The 12,666-nt window shown below is 44.7% G+C and overlaps 1 protein-coding gene across 3 annotated transcripts in view; it reads left to right on the top strand.

The window, feature by feature from the left end:
- Window positions 1–7,308: 7,308 nt before the first annotated feature.
- Window positions 7,309–12,666, top strand: part of Salm (spalt major) — a 66,667-nt gene continuing 61,309 nt past the window's right edge. For all 3 annotated transcript variants that reach the window (XM_083101318.1, XM_083101319.1, XM_083101320.1), the window contains exon 1: window positions 7,309–8,962. In XM_083101318.1, coding sequence (XP_082957444.1) covers window positions 8,857–8,962 — 106 coding nt within the window. In that variant the 5' untranslated portion in view covers window positions 7,309–8,856. The remainder of the gene's footprint in view (window positions 8,963–12,666) is intronic.

The raw sequence follows: 12,666 nt of genomic DNA, 5'->3' as shown, positions 1-12,666 counted from the left end.
ATAAAAAATACAGCAAATATTTATATGCATATATTTATGTGCTTCTATTATCAGTCTTTTCTTTACATAAGTATTTGCAAAATATTAAATTTGACATGAATTCAAACGATTAATAATAATAATAATAATAGTCAATAATTAATCTAGCAGTATTTTACATTTATACAGAAATATTTCATTATATCGTATTAAAAAAAAAAAAGAAAAATTACTTCGCAGTTGACATTGGCTTATCCATTATCCGTATCAGTGATCCGGCTTTAAAAGTTACATGCCCTTTTGAGAATTGATGCTACAGCATTAATGAAGGAAAGAAGATAGAGAGAACATGATCGGAGAAAAAAGATTAATGAAGAATTATTCGGTCGAATTATATACATATCAACGATACATTTGCGCAACTGAATAATACAATTCGGGACATGAATCCTCGTTAGCCGACGCAGATGTTCCTTAGCCTTACTACCTAAGGTCGTCTCTAAGAAATACTTTCTTTTCTCTCTACATAGTACATACACATATAACGATGACAATAATACTTTAAACGGATAACGATAACGCGAAAAAAGATTCACAACTTGCATAATGTCGTCCGTAGAAAGAGCCAAGATATTTATTACGCGAGAGACTTCTAAATTTAATATGAGTCTTAAATTGTTATTACATATACGAGCGCATTTACATGAGTTCTGAATTAAATTTTTTGACAATAAATTTGCATTGCAATTACCATATAAGACACGATATACATTTCGCGATGTAATATACTTTCCTAAATAAAATATATGTATATATGTGTATTTTTTTTACGCGCGTGGTCCATCTTCATATATTTATCTTCTAGAAGTAATAAAAGAGAAAACATAACATCCCAGATAAAAAAGCACATCAATTGCCGGGGCACTAACAACAAGAAGCGTTTATCACGCAAAAAGAAGGAAGATTCTCTAGCATCCTTTGGGAGCAAAAGGTTCAACTCTACTGGGTAACCATCGAAAAAGCTCGGAGAAAAAAAAGGACAAATAAATCAAAGACGGGTGAGAAACTGGTCGGAATTGCTCGTATCAGTACTTTGCTCATTATGCTGTTATGACGCGCCCTGGTTTCTTCCTCCCCCTCCTTCTTCCTAATTTGTTCATCTCTCTCTCTCTCTTGTCTACAGCTGTTCGCAACCGTCAATCACGTTTGTTGCATATGATTTGGTTGAGGGGAAAAGAGAAGGAAAAGGGAAGAGAGGAACACCAGTCTCTCTCTCTCTCTCTTTCCATATATGTTACAGACCTCCATACACATACAAATAAAGTTATACATATATTGTGTGCGTGGGTGTGTGTCAACTTGCCGAGAAAAGTAGCTAGAGAATCCAGAGTTCGCTTCTTTTCGTAGCGCATATTTTCATTTGAGATTTAAAGTCAGATTGCAAAAAATTGTGGATAGAATTGCACTCTTCATTTTTATATTAATTACAGTCAATTGAAGAATTTACTTTAAAATGAGAATACCAGAGAGTAATAGCTATTTATTTTTAAAAATACATTTATTAGAATTTTAAAATCGTATGCGTGTGTACATGTTTAAGAAAACAAAGGCAAACACAATTTTAGAATTTTTAAAATTGTCTGTATCGTCCGTTCCGTTTCTTGTACCTCTCCGCTAAAGATACCGCATCGCACGCACGAATTCGTTATCAACCGCCCTCATCTCGCTCATCCACGTAATTTAAATGAATACGGCTTTTCCGCCGAGAGAAGCGTCGCAAGGTATCCCTTTTTGTTCCTCATCGATCGGTTCGCGATATCGATCGAAGGAGAAAAGAAGCCGCACGATATAAATACGGTCCTTAATATTATTTCCGACGAACCCTCGGTAACAATATCCGTTACTCCCACCATCGTCTTATTAGCCGGGACGGGTAGAGGAGAAAAAGGCGATCGGTAGTTTATAAACGAAATTCATGCACCAACGTGCCTTGTGGACGGTGAACGCGGATGTCGTGAAAAAAGGAAGAGAGGAAAGGGCCCCGCGTTCTGGCGATGCCGCCGCGCTGACTGGATATGTCCGTAGATAAATTGACGTCAAATCGGATTTTATTGCGACAGGGGAGGGGGGAGGGGGGAGGGGTAGGGAGAGGGGAAGGGAGGACGCGACGAAGAGGACGCGGGGAAGAAACCGGGAGTATCCTGGACGCGAGGAGGCGAAGAAAGGTGATAGAAAACAGGTCCGGTCTCGCCTCGAGCGAGACGCAACTATTTCTGTGTTTTTCTCCGGAGATCCGACGCGCCGCTATCGCTATGCCATCTGCCTGACAAACCCGCGCCGTCCTCATGAATACGTCATATCTATTCTTTTGCCACCGGAGCCATAAACCTGGACCACATCCAGCCCTCCCCCGTCCGTATGTCTGTTCCTCTCCGTCTCTTCCGTTTACTTTCTTTACCGATGCGATGTCTCGTCGAGATCTCGAGTATTTCGAGGGACTCGATTCCGCTTCAAGACTCGAGTGCAAGTCCGTCTGAATTTTCATGAGAAATTTCAAATCGTCAGTTTTGGTTTCAAGAAAACTTATTTAAAAAAAAAAATAATCTCGGCATTTTTTAATAACATTGACATTTATTAAAGAGAGCTTCTTACGCTGGAAAAGGCCTGTTTATTTAAGTAGAAAGATACTCGAGAGAAATGATAAACTGCTCATGATGACGAGATCGAAGAGAGGATTAGAGAGGGAAGGGGAAGGGGGGAGAGGAAGCTACGTAAAAACACTGAACGTACAATGCATATCTAAGCAGTTGGAGGCGAGAACGTGGATGCAATGACGTTAGTATAAGAAGCTACATCGCGCGGATTAAAACGGTCCGGCGATTTTGTTGCCGCGCGCGAGATCGGCGAAATCGCTTCATTTCCATCGAAATTAAGAGACGGTAACCTCGCGCGGCGCGCTCCCTTGGAAGTGGTCCACCGTCGCCGGAGAAGGAACAAATCTACATGAAACGCGCCGAATGATAAAAGAACGTTCGCGAGAGTACACGCGCGTTTTTATTCCGCCGCGCCTCCGCAATCTAATTGAATGCAGCGCAATCTAAACGGCGTCAATTTGCTGACCCTCCCTTCCCCTCCTTCCGCCCGAATGGCTTTAATGTCCCATGTACGGGGATGGAAAGAGAGAGAGAGAGAGAGAGAGAGAGGGGGGGGAGGACCGCCACCTGCTGCGGCGGATTTTCTGCGGTCTTTTAATGCCGCGATCTCGTCGGGATTCAGTTCGGTCCAGAATGTTAGACGCAAATCTATCGGTGTAGAATGAGCTGCAGGTGTCGGAAAGTGTACTTGCGACAGGTACAGGATTGCTCGCAGGATATAAAGCCGTTGCACACGTGATCGTGCGATAGCATTACAACGAAATACATCCAATTCCTCTTCCGTATAATTTCGTTCATTAATTAATAAAGTTGAAAATTATATTACACAAATATTTTTTACACGTTACTTGTTGCGGAAAATAAAAAAAGGTTCGAAAAACAGAAATTCCTATTTAATAAAATAATAAAAAGAAACAAGTTAATAATTTATACTTTTTTAATTATTTTATCAAGTAGAAATTAAATAATCTTTTGCATCCTTTGAATTAATAACTTGAATTATAACTTTAAATTAATAACGTGAGTTAAAAACTTGTGTCTTTTATTTTATTCAATAGAAATTGAGTAATTTTTTGCATACTTTTTTTTAAATTCAACAGAAATCGTATATTCCTCCGAAGCATAATTAAATTCGTATGCATATTATTTAGACCCGCACGACTAATGAAACGATTTATAGAAGCCGCTCGGAAGTTTATCTAGCTGCGACGCAGAGGAAGCGTCAAGTATTCTCTTTTTAGCATAGTTAACAATCCTTTATTATAATCTATTGTGCGCGGCATTGTGTCGAGCAGCGAACGTGAACAGGCGCGGATGTTTATGAAAACACACGGGTTCCGGGCGTTTGTGAGAGACGCGCGAGAGAGGCAGGTATCTCCGACTAATCCTAGGAGAGATGCCACTGCAGGTGTCAGTCCCGGCGCCGGCGCTTGTTCACGACGGACAACCGACCACCCTTTTCTCGAGCCCTACCCGCGCACACATTATAGCCCCCTAAGATCTTTACGCAAAAATTATGAGTCGGGAAGGACAATAAACCTGTTCGAAACACAGGGGAAAAAATGCGCTTTTTAGTACAACAGGCCCTCGAGAGAAGAACTGCAGTTATATACGATTTTCGAAGCGTTGGCATTTTATTCGGATAAAAAAATAATAACGCGCGTAGATTACGTTCAAGTGATCTCTAAGAGTGATAATTATATAGATCCATGAAAAAACAATGAATATCCTCGATATTTATATTATTCATGTATGCAATGTTTTTTAAATCATGACAATTTTTACGTTTCTCTTTTTTTCGATCATTATTTTCATAAAACTACCCCCTTTTCTATTACGCTCGTCTAATATTATTCTTGTTATTTTTACGATATTCTACAATTTACAAAAATATAATACATCTCGAACATTGAAAAGTCGATGTAATGTTTGTTTGGTTAAATAACGATAAAAACACAAATTAGATTCACAAGCACTCGTAAACCGCGAATGAAATTCCGCTCATAGAATGGATTGACATTACCTCTGGTTAAGAGACGCGCGCGTCAAGTTGCAGTGAACGGAATTGATTCCGATGTACTTTTTATCAATAAAGAAAGATAAATGGAAATTTTATACACACATACGCGGAATAGAGGAAACGTGAAATGCCCCGATGCTTCATAAATATTACATAAATATAAAGAAACACACACAAGTAAAACTGTCGCATGAGTATAAATCTCGAATGTCATTAATTAGTTATGTATCATTAATGCGCTGTTATCGTTTTCAATAAATTATTGAGCTACATTTTTTAATTCTTTATTAAAATACGTTATTATCTCTTTATTGTGAAAAAAAATTAGGGATCAGGATATTCTTATCTTAATATATTAAAACGATCGTAAAAATATTTTAACGTCTACGCATATCAATTATTTATTCGAGCCAGACGTTCGAAACACAATGCCAAGAATAGAGCGTCGTTGGGGAAAATTGAATGAAATTAGCAATAATTAAAATTCTCCATCCGAGAAAGATCCCACGTTGCTCCTGGCTTATGGCTGTATCCGAGGAACACAATGGAGGAGCTCGGTGGCGGAGCCAGCCAGAAACACCTGAACCATAGTCGGCGCTTTATTCATACGCGAGATTCCGTGAGGTACCAACCGTTGCCGCGCACACCCCATCCACGGTCTTGATCTTCTCGCCTTACCCCTTATCTGGGCCCTCCCCCTTCCCACGCTTCGCGTTCGCTTTTCTACTTGTCACTTTACTGCAGTCTTCGCTGATAGTCGCCCCTCTCGCCTCCTCCCTCATCCGAATCATTTCGCGTCGATCCACCTGTTCTCTCCGTTTCTATCGTGACGTGATATGACATGTAATCGAGTCCAAGAACTTGAAACGATGCGTTTCGCGCGATTATATTCGATGCATTTAAGTAACATGTGCTTGTGTTTTTTTAAGTGTATAATGTGATTATTATCGATGATTCTTAAATACCAGCGTATGATTCTACTTGGTTGATGCTGAAATGGAATAGTATATCTCGCAACACAAAAGAAAAATTAGCTTCATGTACGAGCGAGTCTTTTGTATCCGCGATAAAAAAGCGCAGTCTATGTCTTAATTAGATTACAAATAATGCGTCTCGATGCCACGCTGATCGATTAATCGGGCATCGACTCTTTTTACGCTGGATCCGACTAAACGTGCCGCGCGAGCGTAACCAATCGAGAACATTTCGCTCGTTGAAATTGAATAGAGACGAGCGGCGCTTTAAAACCTGCAATCACCGGGGCATCTCCCAGTTCGACGTACACGTAATCAGTAATTACGTAGTAATCGGCTGGATACGCTGCTTACACAAGGCGAAGAGAGAGAGAGAGAGAGAGAGAGAGAGTCGGAGTCTCTAACCATCGCCAGGAGATCTCGATCGACGAGTAATTCGCGGACGACGTCGCAACGAAATGTCAACGCACTCGACTCATACCTACCTACGGATCTTCTCCGTCCCGTATCCGTGTTGTCTCGCATACAATTGCCAGAATCGACGACGGCCGGATCGAGCGCGACGGTGGAACGAGAAAATAATTGGGCAGCATATAAAACACGATATCGTCGGCGCATCGGACGGGATGCGATGCAGTGCGGTGCGGCGCGGGGCGAGGGGGGGTGCGGGGGGATGCGGTGCGGCGGAGCGCGGAGAGGGGGGGGGAGAGAGAGCGGCGCGGAGAAGCGCGCTAGAATATTCACGCTGAAACGCGCGGCATATAAAATCATAGAGACACGAGTGGCTCTCGCTATATAATAATGCATAAGGAGGCGGCCGCTTCTCCGGGACAGGCCACGCCTCGCATTCCCGCGCCGCTAGGTGGCGGGGGTATCCAGCATCCGCCGGAAGGGGGAATAAGACAGAGAGAAAGACGGATCGCGCGCGCGGGCAGGTAGGAGAATGAGGAGCGCGACAAGCGAAGCGAGGGGAAGCGAACCGACGGAGGAGCGCCAAGAGCGACGCGAAAGGATTCCTCTCGCGCCCCTTTCGAGGGCTCATTCGATCACGCTTCGCGGAGTGTTTTTTTTTTTTTTTCTTTCTCTTGGTTGGAGGATCGGAGGATCTTCGTTCTCGCGTCGTATCGTCGTCGCGACCACGATCGCCGGCAACGACGGGAGCGTCGCAAAACGCGTGATAAAGACAGAGAGAGAGAAGAAAAGGACTCGGATCTTACCTTTTTCTATCTTTCTCTACTCATTTAGGCAAGCCGTCGATAATCGAGCCCTTGGATACGCTCGTGAAAGCAACAGCGGGTGACTCGGGATCCGTCCGTTAGTCTTTCGAAAGAACGCGCGCGGAAAAGGTGCACGAGCGTGCGACGTGCGGCCGGTGCGCGACAATAACGCGCGGAGGTCTCGACTTGTGCCGCTCGTTTACAAGGGTGGATCTCCGCATCCGCGCGGCAGCGACGGCGACGGCGACGGCGACGGGAACGCGCGGTAGGCGCGGAGAGAGGGGACCGGCGATCGCGAAGGAGGTTGCGCGCGGAGAGAGAGTGGGGGCGCTAGCGGCGCGGCGCGATAGGGTGGGGGGGATCGAGGAGAGCGGGCGGCGGACGGCGCGTTCGGGGGCAGGGAGGGAGGGGAGGGAAGGGCAGAGCGCGCGCGGCGTCGCGTCGGTCGCAGTCGGTCGCGGAGCGCGCGGTCGGGTGGGGGCGGAAGCGCGCGCAGGGAGTATCTCTTCTCCTACCACGGCGTACGCGTCTCGCAGACGGCGGAGAGGGGCGTTTGGACGTCGGGCCCCCAGAGCTGGTCCGTCCGCCGTCCGGCCGACTCGAGGTATCGCAGAGCTGCGGATTTCGCGCGAGATATAGACCCATAAACACGCACGCGTGTACACACATTCGCGCGAGCGCGCGCGTGCACATATACACACACGTACACACGTATACGTACATATATACACCCCCGCACCGTATACGTAACACGCATACACTCGCGCGTCTCGCATATCACACGCACGTACACGCATACGTATACACACGCACACGTATACGGTGAATCGGCGCGCACGTGTATTATTGTATACGGGCAAACAGTGCACGGCAGACAGACACCGTCCCGCCGTCATATTACTGTGTAAATCGCGGTAGGACTCTGGCGCGCCTCGTACACATACACGAGTGTACTTACCTTGCGTCGTGACGTGCGGGCAGCCGCGAATGCCGCCGGTCTCTCGCCGCCATACTGTCGCGAGTCGTCAAACGAACCGACACCGTCGAGCGACAATCGAAACAGCGCGAGTACCGGGTGTGCAGTGGTGAGCGATCGCGATTTGTGCGCGAAAATTGTGTCCAAGGACAGCCACGAGACAACAACAACGCTCCTTGCCTTCGAGCTGTGACAAAGGACAACCGTGGGACGTCGACAACAATCGATTCCCATCAAACTGTGACAAAGCCAACGACGCTCGTTTCGGAAACACAGTGTCTACGACATTACGACTTTTCAAACGGAAACATAGAAAGAGACAGGAGAGAGAGAGAGAGAGAAGAAAGATACGCGCGGACCACGTGCGAGTCTCGGCGAGTAAACGTCGACGGCCGAGAGTGAGAGAAAGAGTTGGCGTCTCTCTCCGATAGTGCGCGAGACGACGGCTTCCATCTCGATTTCGTAGGTAAAAAGATCGCGCCGTCGCGGGTGGGGGATGGGTTAGGGTATCGGATCGAGCCTCTATGGATTACTGGCCGAGTTGACACGCTCACCGGCCGGCGGGCGAGAGTAACGTTCCTTTGGCGACGATCCACGTATGGAACGCATCGGGAAGCGCGAGAAGCGCTTCGCGCGGGGAGGGTGCGGCTCCTCTAGATAGTTAGTGCCGACGAGGAACGGCGGTCGTTGCGTTTTTTCGACTTCGGACTGAGAGACAGAGACAGAGAGAGAGAGAGAGAGAGAGAGAGCGAGAGAAAGAGAGAGACATGCAGTGCACCGCGATCCTCTCGACCCTGCGACGACGTCGTCCACAAGCGCCGTTGTATCGTCGACGACGTCTGGACTGACCGCGTTGTCCGCTTTCCTGTCACTTTCCCGAGGGAGAGGAGAAAAGGAAGCGAGGAGGAGGAGGCGGAGGAGGAGGATCCACGAGGTCCGATCCGCGCCATCCCGACCGTCGGCGGACGACAACGCGACTGCTTCTTCTTCGTCGAAGCGCGAGGAGAGTGAACTGCGATTCAACCGCATCGGAGGGATGTCACGGAGAAAGCAGGCCCGACCGAGCCGTGCCCATCTCGAGGAGGATCTTGTCCAGGGGCCTCTGCTGATCAATCCCGTTGGAACTGTCACGACCGAAATCCGTAAGTCATCATTCCTTCGTTCCTTCCCGGAATAGCGTGGGGTATAAAAGGGGGATTATCTCTGTATCTCGGGATGTCACGCGTCGCGGATGCCTCGTGCTCGCGTGACCGCTTTCGAGTACAATTGCCAACGAGACGAAGGAAATGGTGCGAAAAAGAGTTTTACGTTCTGTCAAAATTTGCTACATTTCAACGACGCGGTCCTCGATCGAGACGAGCCGAAAACCGAGGTATATTAAATACACGTTTACGAAATACAGAGGCGAGAATTTTCCGTTTTATACAAGAGTGCCTTAAAAAGAAACACGAAATGTAATACGATGGTGAGTGTGTGCGACATTAATCTCGACAGTTTTTTTTTTACGTTCTTATAACAAGTATAGAATAAAAGCGATAATGTACAACGAAATGAATTTCGAAAGATCGTAAAGATGACGCCAGATCAAACGTTTATAGCGTGTAACGCCGTTTCTACACGAAGTTACACCGTCCTTCCTAGACTCGACGAGTTTTAGAGGGAGACGCATCGACCTAAAGTTACGCGATCTCGGTAGTTCGGGGCGCGATAACGCGATAAGGAAGCGCACTCCGGAGATGCGATAACGCTTTACGATATTGTCGGCGCGAACGAGGAAAAACGAAGCGCCCGGACGATTTTATTTATCGGCGGTTTCGCGACGAAATCGACTTTGGGACGCACAGGATGATAGTAACTTCCGTAAATTAACGCTCGTCGAGACGCGGTACGAAATGCGAGATTAATCCGGACGCTTCCCTCCCCCTCGGTCCCCCCTCCTCCCCCGGTAATACCCTCGATTCGCCAAATGTACCGAAGTAGCCGATTCACGAGCACTTTCCGTCGGACCGAAAGCGCGCCTGTCGTCTCCGCCGAATCCACTTCGATAAACGGACCTGTCTCGGCGTAACATCAAAGCCCCGAGCCTAAGAAACGGCCGATAAAACGCTTCCATCTCGCTACCCGATCCCCCCTCCCCCCCGCTTGAGCTTTCTCGCCGCGCGTCTCGCGGGACGATCGAGTTACGCGTACAAAGTTCCGGGACCTTATCTTAGCGAAGCTCGCCTACACCCGTGATTCGATTGGCAAATTTGGTGATTTTCATACGCGTTAGTCGACAGTCATTTTCGCATCCAATTTTTCGCTAATCTTTAAATAATGAAATTGTACACGCTTGTTATTATTTTAAATATTTATGAAGCGCAAGGTTTTTTTTTCTTGGACTCTTGTTCGTGATGCAATTTTTGTGCGACTGTCATATTTCGATATCAATATTTTACAAAGAAAATTTTTACAGTTTCTGTATAATGCTCTTTAAGAGCTCGTTTTCTGCTAATCTTTAAGTAATGAAATTGTACACGCTTGTTATGATATTTTAAATATTTATGAAGCGCAAGGTTTTTTTTTCTTGGACTCTTGTTCGTGATGCAATTTTTGTGCGACTGTCACATTTCGATATCAGTATTTGGCAAAGAAAATTTTTACAGTCTGTATAATGCTCTTTAAGAGCTCGTACACACACGTGAAAATTATTAAATATACATGTTGTCCGAGATTTCCTTTTATATATATCGCGCACGAGCGATCGCCAAATGTAGAAAATTTAAGTCGATGATTTCCATCTATAGGAGAATATATACTTTATCGGATACATTTACGTTCTCCTCCCCCTCCCTCTCCCCTTCTCCTCCTCCCCCTCTTCACCCATTAAACATAACCAGAACTTGTCCGACCGCGGGAAGATAAGAACTCGTTACTATAAACTACTCGGTTTTACTGAATTCACGTACCTGACATTCGTGTGTGTATCCGCACACATCTCGCGTACGTGTACCATTCGCAAGAGTCACGTCTAACGTTTAATGCTGGACACGCTTAGCCTCGCCGATATAAAAACGGATATTTCGTGGAGGAGCGCCATTTCGCGGAAAATATTTTTCGGAACGCGCGGGGCGCGTTATTCCCTCCCCCTCCCCCTACGTAAGGAGAGTAAGGCCTCCTCTACATGAGTCGTAAGTCGTAAGCAAATTGACCAATCATGGTTGATTATTTTTGAAATAATCGACTATGCTAAAAGAGAGAGAGAGGGAGAGAAGGGGGGGGAGGATCTATCGACGATCGTGCGTGAAGAATGAAATTTCAGCGAGGCCTCCCCCGCGTATCGGGAGGCGCCGCAAATAGGGATGCTCTTAATTTGGCCAACTTTTTCAATCGCAAGTTTCCGCGGCTTCCGCTCCCGTTGTTGTTACTCTCGGCGAATAGTTGGTGGAACATCTCGAAAACAACATAAAGCGCGCCTCATTCCTGAGCGCGTGTACGTGACAGGTCGGTTTCTTGCTGAGTCAGAAGCAAAATCGAAAATGTCTGCGGTTACCGCGGTAACGATTAGTCTAAGCGCGGGGCAAAGTTTGCCTAAATGCAATGCGATAATTATTATTTGCTCTTTGTGCTATTCCTCGTCTAGCGTGACTCGTCGAAGTACATTGTCGAGTGTCGTAGTCTCTTTATTTGGCTCGCGTCAGTGTATTTACTCGTCTATAATTCTAGATTACATAATGATAGATTTTTGGATTATGGATAATGATAAATCGAGCTGTTAACGCAAACATATGTACGACACTATGAACATCGAACGGAAATGTCGAAAATAAACTTCAAAACTATATTCGCTATTCATCATCTGTCAATTTCACCGATCGTCTTCTACAAGTTTTCTACATCATGTGAGGAAATAAAACTTTGACAAATAGATGTAAGAATGTACTTCGCAGTTCAGAAATAATCTCACGATATGTCTCTCTCCTCGATTTCGATGAAACTCGATTAAAAGATTCATATCTCTTTCTTTATAATAAAACAATCATATTTATATATATTATTATACAAATGAACAGTTATTATTCTTCTCGTTACATTTGCAAATAAATTCTTATTTATTCGTTACACTCGTTAAATGCAATCATAATAAAAGCAATGCAATGTTAATTGGATTTAATCTTTGTTACATTTTTTCAGAAAAGATGTTTAGATAGCTATTATCGATAAGAATTAAAATTACGGTCGGTTAATGTTTGACGTTTGGCAACTGATTGTGAATTGCGCGATGTTACACACTAGTGGAATACAGACTTATTGTGTCTCGTAATCTAGTACAAAAAAAATTTTCTGATCGAGGAAATTAACCCTTCTTACGATCGGTCTTTCCGCTCAAAGAGACATAACGAACATCCATGAATTATATGTATGAACCGCAGTATTCACAAATCAATTTGCATTTTTTTCGCCGTTATCTTAATGTTATACATACCACGAAAATATGAGCGACGAGTCGCCGTATCAAGAGGCCGTTGTATTATAGAGATAAAGCGATTAATATATTGAAACAAAATTATAACGAGCGTGAAAGTATTCGTACAGATTAATTTCGACGAAAACTTTGTTTTTAATTTTGTTTATCGATAAAACAAATGTATTGTACATGTATTTTTCAAAGAAAAAATTTCTAGGGAATAAAAATAAATTCAACGCACAAGAATAAGATACATAAATACTCGCATCTCAAGAAAATAAAAATAAAAATCCGAAATTTTATAAAAATAGATGTGCAATACATATAGTTATTCGTAATTTTTTATTTTAATAAAGTGAGATATCGAGAAAGATATCGAGGAAGAATATCGAGAATCAT

This window comes from Camponotus vicinus, unplaced genomic scaffold (assembly GCF_025532165.1).
Source record: "Camponotus vicinus isolate PSW18456_S1 unplaced genomic scaffold, iyCamVici1.0 SCAF_5, whole genome shotgun sequence".
NCBI lineage: Eukaryota > Metazoa > Arthropoda > Insecta > Hymenoptera > Formicidae > Camponotus > Camponotus vicinus.
This window is presented reverse-complemented; position numbering and strand designations above follow the sequence as displayed.